This window comes from Pteronotus mesoamericanus, unplaced genomic scaffold, assembly GCF_021234165.1.
Source record: "Pteronotus mesoamericanus isolate MK-2021 breed Mesoamerican mustached bat unplaced genomic scaffold, CSHL_Meso_final scaffold_174, whole genome shotgun sequence".
NCBI lineage: Eukaryota > Metazoa > Chordata > Mammalia > Chiroptera > Mormoopidae > Pteronotus > Pteronotus mesoamericanus.
The window spans coordinates 9,234,502-9,248,872 of record NW_026555309.1 but is presented as its reverse complement, the minus strand read 5'-3'; the positions used below and the strand labels follow the sequence as shown (position 1 = coordinate 9,248,872).

The 14,371-nt window shown below is 36.5% G+C and overlaps 1 protein-coding gene across 1 annotated transcript in view; it reads right to left on the bottom strand.

Moving 5' to 3' along the window:
- Positions 1–14,371, bottom strand: part of PREX2 (phosphatidylinositol-3,4,5-trisphosphate dependent Rac exchange factor 2) — a 228,740-nt gene that overhangs the window by 103,588 nt on the left and 110,781 nt on the right. Inside the window, exons 19-20 of the mRNA XM_054590233.1 lie at positions 8,271–8,356; positions 2,336–2,472 (exon numbers count right to left, since the gene is read on the bottom strand). Of these exons, the coding sequence (XP_054446208.1) occupies positions 2,336–2,472; positions 8,271–8,356 (223 nt within the window). The remainder of the gene's footprint in view (positions 1–2,335; positions 2,473–8,270; positions 8,357–14,371) is intronic.

The following is a 14,371-nucleotide window of genomic DNA, read 5'->3' as shown; positions in this document are numbered from 1 at the left end:
CAAAGAACCTATAAACATGACCCATGGACATGAACAATGGTGTGGGGATGGCCTGAGGGAGTGAGTTCTGGGTGGAGAGGGTTGGCCAAGGGGGAAAATTGGGACAACTGTAATAGCATAATCAATGAACTATAATTTAAAAAAAGAAAGTCAATGGCAACCGTTGTTATTAACAAATTGACCTTTCAAAGCTTGAAATTTTATCTTCTAAAGGTATGTTTTTAAGTAAGATGCATTCCTAAATGTCTTACTTAAATGCCTTAAGTATATCTTAAAACAAATTATAAATTCCATTTTTAAAAATAAATGCTAAACAGTTTTCTGAAGAATCACTCATCTATAACCGTACGAACAAAAAAAAATGTTCTCCTAACAGTGACACATATTTTAATAACTTAATGCTTTTTTAATCAGACCAATAAAAAGATTGGAGGAATATTTTTCATCTCATTAGATTCACAAGTGATATAACGATCTTTTAATCCCCCCATGCCATAAATCACACCACACTTTAATTGAAGTAGCCGTTCCAGTCTTATTTAGATAAATGAGAGAGATAACAGCTATCAAGTAAATGCTTTCAGGGTTACATTACTTTAGGTTTGTATTTTTCCTAGGTAAGATGATAAACTGAATTGTGCTACTGAAGTGTGATATAATTTGTACTGTCTATTTGTCTCCTGTATTATTAACTTGCCAATTGTGTTTTATTATATTGCTATGCATTGTTAAAATGCTAGCTAATACTTGGTCATTCAATTATATCTTGGTAACCTGTTGTGGTCTCCAATGGCCCATATCCCCCGATGTCCACATTTTGTGTAGCTCCTTCCACACTGGCCCCAGGCTTGGCCACATGATCTGATTTTTCCAAAGGGATTTTTAACAAGTATGATGTAAACAGAAGGTTAATTGTAATAGCCCTTCTTGAAATCCAAACGCCATGCATAAAGGAAAATCCTACTAATGACTGGAAAGAAAGGCCCCGTGGAGTGGTCTGGAGCAAGAGGCCGGCCGCAGTGGCCAGGAGCCGCACCGGTGCCCTCACAGAACCAATGCCGATCAGCCCACAGAGCTAGCCCACAGAATCAGAGGAAATAATCTGTCACTACTGTTTTAAGCCATCGAGTTGTGGGACAGCTGGTTCGTGGCAATGGACACCAAATAGAGCATGTTATTCATTTAGTAAATTTTTCTCTCCATTTATTGTTTTTATTAATCATTTTATTGATCAACAACACCTCTCCAAGAAGGCAGACAGAAAAAAATTAAAAGAAATAAAAGTCAATCAATTTAGTTACTTAATAAAATTCTGACAGGAGGGAAATGATTTGATAATTTCAAAAAAGTCCTTTTAAAAAGTTCTTTCAATAATAAAGTTCAATAAATATTTATTAAATAAACTACTATCAACCAGAAGAACCTATGCATCGATGTGTGAATTCCAATTTGCTATGCTAGTTTGACCTTATTAGTAGGCAAAATTGATGAGTTATTTTCTTGTATGTTCAGTATTTTGCAGGGTATGATGCCCGAACTATGTAAAAGTAGCCCCTCATCTTTCTGGTTTGGATACAAAGTCATATTCTCAAATCCAGAAAATAGTACTTTACTATATATGATAGAAAAACACAAAATCTCTCCTTTGAAGTTTTTGCATTTAAAGTCCTTTTGCATTTAGTTAGTTGAGTTGAATTTTCTCTTTTAGTCTAATACTCACTTGTACCTCATGACATAATAAGCTTTGTTTATACTGTCATTTTATTTCTCTGTAACACTTGAAATTTGGATTGGAGGACAGTGCTGAAAATTTTAAATAATGAAAGTACATTTAGGTATCTTCTTTTCAGAGTTAAATTCAACTGCCTAAATAAATATATCCAAAAATCAGTTGCAGACCCCATAAAACCCACAAGTTTTGTTTTTCACAAAATTCTAAAAATAAACATTGTAAGCACTTATAATTCATATATACAGACACAGAATTACCACTCTGTATTCCAAAGCAATTATAAGGGTCAAGAAAATAGTTTAAAGCTTAGGATTTCATTTGATAAAGTTAGCCATTGAAAAATTCAAATAGCATGAAAATGGAAATGCACTAGAGCACTTTTTAAACAGGTGATAATTCTGCAACAATAAAATGTAACCATTTAAGCACAATTGATTATAACTAATTATGCCAATAAAGCAAGCATGATGAGATTTACAATACTGTGCTTAAATGTGAGCTTGTAAGTGAAAACCACAGACATCTCTGGCACCTCCTATGTTGTCCCCTGGGGTTCCCATGGGAGTTTGGAATGAGATCTAGAGTAGCTGAGAGGCAGCTTACCCTCATTGGCCTCCTGTATTTCCTGCAGGCTGTGACATGTGCAATAACACTGGCATGGGTCTCTTTGCTGACGTTGATCCCGTTGACTTTGATAATACACTGTCCAGGGTGAAGACCAGCTGCTGCAGCCACAGTTCCTTTAAATACAAATGAGAAAATTGCTAAATACTAATTTTAGGAATAAGAATCATTTTTACCACATATGCAATAAGGAGAGTAATTTTAAGATATGATAAAGATCTAACTAGTGTGTTTTTCATAACTATGGTTCTGAGAACAGTGTCCTCTCAAAATTTCCTGCTATTTAACAGGCCATTCAAACTGTGATAAAGAGAATATTTTTCCCACCTCCCTATGAGTTAATTTGAATGGATATTGAAAAGTAGCCTTTATAATGCTAATCAGTTATTTTCCCTTTAAAATGTCTAGCCAATCTAATTTTTGAAAATGAGAAAGCCAGAAATGTGCCTTATCATTCTTTAGTTTATAAAATCTCTAAATATTAAAATAATATTCACTTTCATTTCTAAAAATGCCAACAATTAAAAGAAATTCCCAAGTAAAAAAATCAAGTCAATTAGCAACTACAAGTGGACTAGATTTGCTAAGAAAATAGGTTCAGGGTATGTACAAAGGGTCAAGAACCAGAGAATTGGTGAAGAATAAAATTAATCAGATAACACCAACTGTTTTTTTAATTTATTTGAATTGACATGGACTTAGATATGGAAGTGGCCTATCTTAACCAGGGAGTTAAGATTTTTCAGAACCACCATGGCTGGTGTGGCTCAGTGGGTTGAGTGCCAACCTGCGAACCACTGAAAGGTCACCAGTTCGGTTTCTGGTCAGGGCACATGCCTAGATTGTGGGCCAGACCCCAGTTGGGAGCATGCAAGAAGCAACCGATTGATGTTTTCTCTCACACATCAATGTGTCTCTCTCTCCTCTTTTCCTTCCCTTCCCCCTTCCTCTAAAGAATAAATAAATAAAATCTTTTTTAAAATGTTCAGAACCTTCCAAGCATTATTATTTGGTATTCTGAGAAGTCAACATTTACAAAGCACCATTAATAAAAACAATGAATATAATTAATATAAATTACTAAAGAATGTATCAGAAGTATGGTAGAAGAGTCTTTATAAGCAATTTTTCTCACAGAAGTATTAGTAAATATCTTCAAGGGCATAATTTATATTCAAGAATTGCTTTCTCACTAAAATTCACTCCCAGAAATATTAAGTGCTTTTTCTGGATTAAACTGATTTTTGGTGGAGTAAGGGACATCCCCAAGAGGAAGAACAGCCTGGAAACAGGCATTGAGTCAAGAAATAACCTGGACATTTAGGAGCATATGAGCATTGGGAGTGTGACCTTAGAACAGAAAGAGATACTGGAGAACAGGGCAGAGTCAGGGCGTGAGGCCCGGCATGCTCTGTGGGAAGTCCTGGGAGTCTGAATCTTACCATCTACAAAAGAGGAAAAACATTGAAGAATTTTAAGCAGAGCAATGACATGATCCCCCAAAATGGGCCGTGTGTCATTAAAGTATAAGTCAAAAATCAAAATCACAGTATCTATTGCAATTTTCCAGGCTAGAACCAAGGTAGCATTAGTTATAAAGGGGAGAACAAGATCAAGTATTTGATGTGTGATGATAGAGTTTATGGAAGTGTTATCATGCCCAGGATCAGCCCTGTGCCTTTGACTGAATAAATGGAATAATTTGAATAGAGAGAATACGGGAGGTAAAGTAGTTTTAGAGAATGAAGGAAAAGTTCATTTGGGGATAACACTGAGTTTCAAGGTGCCCAAGGGCTATTACATGTATAATAAAGAATTAGATCTAGGCTACAGAACTCAGAAATGAGATCTGAGTTATAAATAGAAATTTAGAAATTCTCTGCAAAGCGGATCAACAAATTAATGAAGAGCAAGAGGCAGAGAAGGGAAGAGGGTGCCAACAGTTAGAAGTCATCAGGTGATTTCTTCAGTGTTCTGTAGTTTTCTGAGTACAGGTCTTTTACCTTCTTGGTTAAATTTATTCCTAGGTATTTCATTTTTCTTGTTGCTATAGTAAGTGGGATTTTTTCCTAATTCCTGTTTCTGATATTTCATTGTTAGTATACAAAAATGCCTTTGATTTCTGAATATTGACTTGGTACCCTGCTGTTTTGCCAAATTCACTTAGTAGGTCAAGTAGTTTTTTGGTGGAGTCTATAGGGTTTTCCATGTGGACTACCATGTCATCTGCAAAGAATGATAGTTTTCTATGTACACTATCATATTATCTGCAAAGAGTGACTGTTTTACTTCCTCCTTTCCAATTTGGATGCCTTTTATTTCTTTTTCTTGTCTGATCTCTGTGGCTAAAATTTCCAATACTATGTTGAATAGAAGCGGTAGAAGTGGACATCCTTGTCTTATGCCCGATCTTAGGGGGAAAGATTTTGGCTTTTGTCCATTGAGTATGATGTTGGCTGTAGGTTCTTGTATATGTCCTTTATTACGTTGAGATATGCTCCCTCTACTCCCACTTTGCTGAGTGTTTTTATCATAAATGTACTTGCAGACTGCTGCAGCCACTGTGGAAAATAGTATGGAATTTCCTCAAAAATTAAAAATGGAATTGTCTTTTGATCCAGTGATTCCAGTGCTGGGACTATACCCAAAGAACCCTGAAATAACAATTCAAAAGAACCTATGTTTATAACACCGTAATGTTTATAACAGTGTTATTTATAATAGCCAAGTGCTGGAAACAACCTAAGTGCCCATCAGTAAATGAGTAGATCAAAGAACTGTATGATACATTTACACAATGGAATACTACACAGCAGAAAGAAAGAAGGAACTCATACACTTTGCAACAGCATGGATGGATCTGAAGAGTACCATGCTAACTGAAACAATCCTGGTGGTGAAAGACAAATACCATATGATCTCACCTGTAAGTGGAACCTAATCAACAAAGCAAACAAGCAAGCAAAATACAACCAGAGACATGGAAATAAAGAACAAACTGACAGTGACCAGAGGGGAGGAGGAAGGAGAAAACAGGGGAAAGAAGAGGAAGGGGCAAGTCAAGGAATGTATAGAGGACCCTTGGGCATGGACCATAGAATGGGAATTGGGGTGGGGAGTCCAGGGCAGGGGAGAGTAATGGGGAAAATGTGGGACAACTGTAATTGAACAACAATTTTTAAAAAGTCAATAGATGAAAAGAGCAGACAGAGGAAGAGTAGAAGCAAAATCTTAAAAGTACCATCCCAGAAATCAAGAGATGAATGGTTTAAGCAAATGGGAATTGTCAGTTTAAAACAAATGCCAGAGAAAGCTCAACTAAGATAAGGATTATCAATATCCATTATATTTTCCACTTAAATCCATGATAGCTCTTGTAAGATAAACTTTGGGTACATGGGTAGAAGGTGGGAGGAGGTGTTTACTGTACTGCATTAAAATTCAAATAGGAAGTGAGGATGGACAGGTGAAATAAAATACAGGCCAGCATTTCACGGAGTCTGTCTGTGAAAAAATCAGTTATTACAGCATTATTCTAGAGCTGAGCTTCTCAATCTTTGTCATGCAAACATATCACCTGGGGATCTCATTAAAATGTAGATTCTGATTCAGTAAGTTCTGAATGGGGCCTGAGATTCTGCATTTCGAACCAGCTCCCTGGTGGTGCCAGTACTGTAGGCCTGTGGACTGCACTCTGAGTAGCAAGGATCTAGAGAAGAAAATAAGGAAGAAGGATAGGTTTTGCATTTAGTTTTCTAGTTTAAGATAGTTTTGTTTCTTTGTTGATTTTAAAGGGAAAGAACTGATCTTATACTATAATAATCCAATGAAGAGAAAAGGTTGAAAATCTGGAAAGGGGTATTGGACAGTACAACACTCCAGAGGTGGGTCGAAGGGATGGGATGCAGAACATCTGTGGAGAGATTAACCTCGAACTCCGGAAAGGAAAAAAGAAGACCTCTTCCTCTAGGATGGGAGAAAAGTCGGTGGTGGTGACCCAGCCAGCAACATGTGTGCGTAAAAAGGGTGTGGGACTCTGAAGGCATCACACCTGGTAGCCTGAATTTGTCTATAACGTAAAAAAGGAAGTCCATCTTGGGAAACAGGTGGTAACTATGAGGAGAAAAAGAGGGGGCTGAACAGAGACATTTGAAGATTGCCGAGTAGTGATATGGGCGCACTAAAGACAAAACAGTGAATTGGGATGACACTCATTCCGTATCTATGACAGTCTCTCCTAGCTACTCGGGAGAAGGAGCAGAGAAGGCACTTAGGCTGACCTGGCCTAGGTGTACCTAAAATGAAATGGCCCGGATGCACCAGAGGAATAAGGATGGGGGATCTTGAGGATGCTGCCAGAGTGACTGAACTGACCCACCATCAGGACAAGGCCAGCTAAGGAAGGAAGTGGGAATCCTGAGGGGTATAACTAACTAGGAGAAAAGGAGAAAGATCCAAAGAATGGAAGTCCCAACTGAACTGAAAAACAATCTGAGATTATCAAAGTTGATGAGACAAAAATAAGAGATTGTTATCAGAAATTGGCATTATTAGAATGTCAGATTCCAAAGGTGAAATTCCAGTGAGCAATATACTCTAGTGGTGGACATAGAAAAGGGCTGAAAGATGGAGAGGGAAGTCTGCTTTTGTTATGGCAAAATTACAGTGTAAAAAGAAATCACTAAATAATATCTTTTTATTTTATATACCCCTGAAAGGAAAAGCACATGAGCATGTCTCTTTTGCTCTTCAAAAGCAAAAAGCATAGTGACCAGACTTGGGCCTAACCTATCACTAAGTTCCAAAGAGAGAACCTTGTCCTCTACAAGATATTGTAATAGGGAAAGAGGTACAACATGATTCACTCAGGTTTGAACTTATTTCATAGTAGTGGTAGCGTGACTTACTCCATTTTGGTTTAGTAAAAATGAAGAAGATATTCGATGTATCAAATATTCTATTTCAGTATAAAATATATCCTATTTCAGTTTGATAATATTAATTAGTTGTCAGAAAGGTTTATTTATTTATTTTTTTTGAAAAGTCTACAAATCCATATATTTTAAAAATCTGAGTGGAAAATGAGGTTTTGAAATAACATTCATTTTTATCCTACAAATACTAATGAAAGCATATTTATAATCTAACCTAGTATGTTCTTGATAAATTTCTAATAACAATGCCCTCTTAAAATTTTCCAGTCTAATGTTTGGGTGAGCATCTTAAGGTGCTTTATGGTTTACATTTCTTTGTAATGAAAATAATGTATGTCTCTCAATAAGATAAACAAATGGCCTCTTCTGCTTATAGTGACTTCTTGCTATGGTTGGAAATACGAGATTTAACAGTTATTCCCTTAAATCATTACAATGTTATTAAGAAGTTTAAAAATACAGATAACAATAAGAGTTATTAATGACTAATTTGTCCGTCAAACAAAAAAATAAAATATAAACAAATATTTTAGTCACTAAAATTATTAATTTAAAATGTACTTTATGGTTTATAAAATGCATGGCCTACAGGAATACTTTAAATAATGATATAAGGAGAGGCTATAAAGTACACAGATCATTATTAAACCTGAAAAATCACATCTTTGAATTACTAACAAAAATGTAATTATTTGCTGTCAGAGAAAAGACAAGTTATATCCTTTGGCTAAAAGGAAGCACAGAGCAAAATGATTTTAGGAGGCATCATTTGCTTATAAACTTTTAACAGTGATACATATGCCTTACAATTAAGAATTATTTAAAATATTTTTAGAATATACTACCATTGACTTAATACTATAAAAATATGATTGAGAAAATTCATAACAATATTATTATACACATTTTAAACATAATCTTGTTTATTAAAGAACACAAGACAGGCTGGAAAGCTGTTTATCATGCAGGATGGATCTCACCTCTGCCTACCGCATGCACAACTGATGGACCATATCCCCGGATCTGGAATCCAAGCCCCTCAGCTGAATCTGGGATTTTCACTGTCCTAGAATCAATCAGAAAATAAGGTAAGATGACTTTAAAATGCTACAATTGGTTAAAACAATAGTTGCCCACATCTCTATTCATTCTTTCAATAAATTTGTATTGAGAGTCGACCATGTGAAAAACACTGGGTTTGAAATCTTCAAAGGAGGCATTATGGTGCATGCCCTTGCAAAGGCAAGAGGCAAGTACACGCTGCAGAGCTCATCACCGGACATAGTCATTGTATCGAATATTCTGAATAAGGAACAGGCTCTGGGCTCAGACACACTTCTCTTTGTCCTCTGTTTATTTTTTTAGAGAGAGAAGAAAGGAGGGAGGGAGAGAGAGAAAGAGAGAAACATAGAGGGAGGGAAACATCAATGTGGGAGAGAAACATCAATTGGTTGCCTCCTATAAGCACTCCAACTGGGGATTGAACGTAAACCCACAACCTGAGTATGTGTCCTGACCAGGAACCAAACCCCAACCTTTTGGTGTATGAACAACACTCCAACCAACTGAGCCACACAAGCCAGGGCCAAGCCTCACTTTGAATCCTCATTTAGTCACCTGATCGATGGATAACTTGAATGAACTCCTTAACTTCTCTGAGTTTCCAGAAAGATGATAGGTTAAAACTTATTTTGCCAGGTGTCGGTGGAAATCAAAAGAGATACCTCTGGTAAATTGCCCTGCATTGTGCTGTGAACTATGTAGGTACTTAACAAAGTGGAAGATCTCTCCTTAGTTTACTATTACAAAGAAGACATCATGCCCTGAGAAAGTTCTTTGTTAACGTTAATATAAAAGAAACACAGAGTTAATACATGTCTACCTGTTGAGAACTCCCTCAAAAAACAACAACAAAGAGCTTGTTATAAAGAACAAATATGTCAAACACTACATCAAAGTAATTTAAGAATATGATTAACTTTAGTATTTATTTAGTGGAATTGTAAAAGAATAATTCATCAAAAGGTAAACCTGCATAAGCAAAAAGAAATTTTCAATGAATCCACATGGAAAAGAAGATAAAGGGATGGAGAACTTGAGTAAGCTGTCAAGGTAAATCAGTGAGGGGTGTCTGATTTGGCATTAACGAATGAGCTACTCCAGAGAAGGAAGCCAGAAGTCAGATAAAGACAATGAAAAGCAGAGAACAGGAGATAAGTTGGAACCTCATAACAATAATAATGAGTATAATAAATGGCAGTAGAGAGCAAAGACAAATGAGTACAATGCAATAAATGTTGATGGATAGTCCTTGATGTCCAAGAAACAAAAGTGTTTTCCAAAAGCTGATGAATGAATCACAAAATAAATGCAGTATCACTTCAAAGACACATTAGAATCTCAAGCTGGGTATAGCAGCTCTTATTTGCAACTTATGAAATAGCTGTTGGAGCAGTTTAAGCAACACAGTGACCAGAACACATGAGAAACCCAGACAGTGCATTTGGTCCTGAAGGTAGGGGCTGGCACTGTAGCCTAAAATACAGTTTAGGCAGACATTCAGGCATTCGGTGATAGAAATGCACATTGTCTATGCCAGGGAACCTTGAAAGTATTATTATAAATTAGGTTATACACCGTGAAGTTATCTGCACATTGGTGGATGGAGGTCACAAAACTAATTTATTTATCCTTCATCCTTAATTAAATATACTTTGGTATATAAAGCTGTATCTGCTTTCACTGATAGCAACTTATTATGATTGTCAAAGATACACTTGAAAATAGAAGATAACTAAGGAAAGAAAGAATACATTTTCTGAGCACGAAACAAAAAATACAGGTAGTATTTCTATTTATGTTTCTATTTATTATCAATGAACGTTCACTTTTGCTGAAATAACTTAGAGCTTTCAGGTCACAAAAACTTTTCATCCCTTTCTAAGCAAGGTTTTCTATCCTTATAATATTGCTACAGAAGGCTGACCCTACTCTAATCTTCTAGAAGATTACTATAATTTTCTTAACAAAATTTGTACAAAACACCATAAGATGTATTTGGTCATAATTTGGGGATTCCCTTCATAAAATGATCTTTGGAAAACATGTTTTCCTGCTGGGAACAGTATGTTGCCTATTAAAACAAGAATTAAATTTATGGGAGAAGGATGCTCTATTTCCTGCTACAAAGCCATGGAAAAATTCCTTGATGTTATCTATTGTAAAATACAGTTCTATTCAAAAGAAAAATTCTTGGTCTATTTACCTCTCACATATTTTTGCTTTTTTTCCCCCAAACAGAATACTTCACAAATCATAAGTAGCTATTGCAAGAAAATATGAGAGTGATTTATAAAAATTATATACTAGAATGAGTACATAAAAGGTTATAAATTTCTAACAAATTAAAGAGAAACGGAAAAAATAAGCACTCCATTCTCAAAACAGTTTTAAAATACAATGTAAAATACGTCCTTGAGGTAATAAAGAAGAAATGGAAAAAATGAAATGAGAGAACTTAAAAACTTCATAGATCACATCACCGAAGTATGTATTATAGGCTGAACATGTCACTATTACAAACCTAGATTTATTTAGTGTTCTTAGCAGCTCCATGACATAGCCCTCTTATCATCCCCATTTTTTATGGATGAGGATGTTGAAGCAACACAATTAGCAAGCAAGTGGTGGAAGAGAACCTTGAACCTGGACCAGAAATATCAGGTTCTAGTTACTGTGCAACCAACACCAAGGGGAAAATCAGAAGACCTAGGTTCTAGCCCTGCTCATCTAGCAACTACTTCTAGGACTGAGCATTCGTCCAATCTTTTAGTTTTGAAGTCCTTTATCTGTTGAAATGTTTGTGATCAGTGCACCAGTATTTGCAGGGTTAAATCAGGGGTTAAGGGGCCAGGGGGAGAGCCTTCATGGCCACTAATGATTGCTTAGGAACACTACTCCTTTATTCCTTTCCTGTTAAATGTCCTTAAAGTGTTCAGAGGCAGGCAACTAGGTTAGCCTTATCCTAGATAGGTTTGGATAAAGGGGGAGCAATAGATCATAAGTTTTAGAGAGACGACATTGTAATGGTTATTTGTTCCTCTCTAGCCCAAAGTCCTCCTAAATTAGTAACTTTAATGAGGCCCATTCTTTCAGACACCTTTATAAGCTGTTGGTAGAAGCATCCACCTTGATGACTTACTACAAAATCTAGCATGAACACTGCACTTTAACTCTTAAGATAAATAGGGAACCCAGCTTTGCTGAATGTATATATATTAAGCGGGGAAGAATACTATATAATATGTACTTAGAATCTTTCTATAAGTAGTTAAAGTAAACCATTTTGTTTTTGAAGTGGTAACCTTCATTTATCTTAAAAATAATGACGTTGCTTATCACAACTAGTAAACATAATTAAGTCTTAAACAGTAATTTTGATATAATCATAATATGTTAATACATTATGGTAAGTACTTTATATGCATTATTTCAATTACCTAATTAGTTAAACAAATAGAAACCTGATAAGGGAACATGAGATTATCAATGATTTACAGAAGAAAAGCCAATGTCTTGTAAGTATATCCATAATATCTTGTTAATTTTTCTTAAAAAATCGTAAAGTATATCCCATTTTATAAATATATGATTGTGCATATGTGCTGGTATTATAAAATTCAACTAACAATGGTTATTTATCAATGCTATGATTATAAGAAAAATATCTTCCTTTAAAAAAGTCTGTACTCTGGACTTCCAGCCAAGATGGAGGCATAGGGAGATACACCTTGCCTCATCGCACAACCAAAAGAAGGACAACAACACATTTAAAAACAAACAAACAAAAAAAATAACTAGACTACCAGGAAATAAAACTATGGAAGTCTGACAACCAAGGAGTTGAAGAAGAAACATTCATCCAGACCAACAGGAGGGGCAGAGATGGGGCAGCAGGCGTAGAGAGGACATGTGACAAGGTGGTGGCTGGAGGGCTGGGAGGGCGAGGCGAGGCGGCAGCTGGTGGACCAGGCGGTCCCACATTTGTGTGTGGATAAACCATGAGGAACAGCTGGGAAGTGAGACAGACCACACAATCCAGGGCTCAAGTGCAGGAAAAGAAAGTCTCAAAACCTCTGGGGATAAAAACCAGCAGGGGTTGCGGTGGCAGAGAAACACTCAGCCTCACAGGAGAGTTCACTGGAGAGACCCACAAGGTCCTAGAACGTACACAAACCCACCCATCTGGGCATCAGCACTAGAAGGGCCTGGATTGCTTGTGAGTAGAGGGGGAGGTGACTGAAAGCTGGCCAGGAGCCAACAAGTGGCATTGTTCCCTCTCAGGCCCCTCACCCACATACAGCGTCACAATGCAGAGACCTAGGTTGCTCCACCATGGTGAATACCTAAGGCTCCGACCCTTCCAACATAACAGGCATGCTGAGACAAAGAAATATGGACCAAATGAAAGAACAGATCAAAGCTCCCAAAAGAGAACTAAGCAATTAACAGATAGCCAACCTATCAGATGCATAGTTCAAAACACTGGTAATCAGGATGCTCACAGAAATGGTTGAGTATGGTCCCAAAATGGAGGAAAAAGCAAAGGCTATGCAAAGTGAAATAAAGGAAAAGGTACAGGAAACCAACAGTAAAGGGAAGGAAACCAGTGCTAAGATCAACAATTTGGAGTGGAAGGAAGAGAGAAACATTCAACCAGAACAGAATGAAGAAACACGAATACAAAAAAATGAGAAGAGGCTTCGGAACCTCTAACACAACTTTAAATGTTCCAACATCTGAGTCATAGGGGTGCCAGAAGGAGAAGAGAAAGAGTAAGCAATTGAAAACTTATTTGAAAAAATAATGAAGGAAAACTTCCCCAATCTGGCAAAGGAAATAAACTTCTAGGAGATCCAGGAAGCTCAAGGAGTCCCAAAGAAGTTGGACCCAAGGAAGCACACACCAAGGCACATCATAATTACATTACCTAAGATTAAAGTTAAGGAGAGAATCTTAAAAGCAGCAAGAGAAAAGGAGACAGTTACCTACAAAAGAGTTCCCATAAGGCTATCAGCTGATTTCTCAAAAGAAATCTTGCAGGCAAGAAGGGGCCAGCAAGAAATATTCAAAGTCATGGAAGACAAGGACCTACACAGAAGTTTACTCTATCCAGCAAAGCTGTCATTTAGAATGGAAGGGAAGATAAAGCAGTTCCCACACAAGGTAAAGTTAAAGGAGTTCATCATCATCAAGACCTTATTACATGAAATGTTAAAGGGACTTATCTAAGAAAAAGAAGATCAAAAACCATGAACAGTGAAATGACAACAAACTCACAACTATCAACAACTGTACCTAAAACAAAAACAAAACAAACTAAGCAAACAACTAGAACAGGAACAGAATCACAAAAATGGAGAACAGGTAATGGAGCAGAAATGGGGGAAAGGGTACAGGGAATACGAAACATAAATAGTAAGTACAAAATAGATAGGGAGGTTAAGAATAGTATAGGAAATGGAGAGCCAAAGAACTTATATGTATGACCATGGAAGTGAACTGAGGGGGGGCGGGGTTGTTGGTGGGGGGTACAGGATGGAGGGGAATAAAGTGGGGGTAAAAAATGGGACAGCTGTAATAGCATAATCAATAAAATATATGTTTAAAAAAAGTCTGTACTCTAAATTTCTTATAATAAACAAGAGTTTTTTTTCCTAATCATAGGCAGATACATATGCGGGCTTTTTTCTTTTTTAAATGGACCTATTTTTAAGTATACACAAGCATGGAAATATCTTTCACCCTGTCTTGATCCCATCTCCTATTAGTGTTTAATTATAAATAATGTCAAATCAACTCGCAGCCCTTGAAATTCTTAGAGTTGCAGCTGGTGGAATGCAATTCTTTATTATCAAGTGTTTTATTAGTTTTCTTAGCTCATAGTCAGACTCCACCCAGCCAAGACAGGATAATGTAGGCAGCAAAAGAAAAATATTATTTGTGCTGAAATTACCTTATTTAAGTAGCAAACATTTTATCATCATAAGCAATGTAGTTTTCCCCATCATTTAAAGACCAG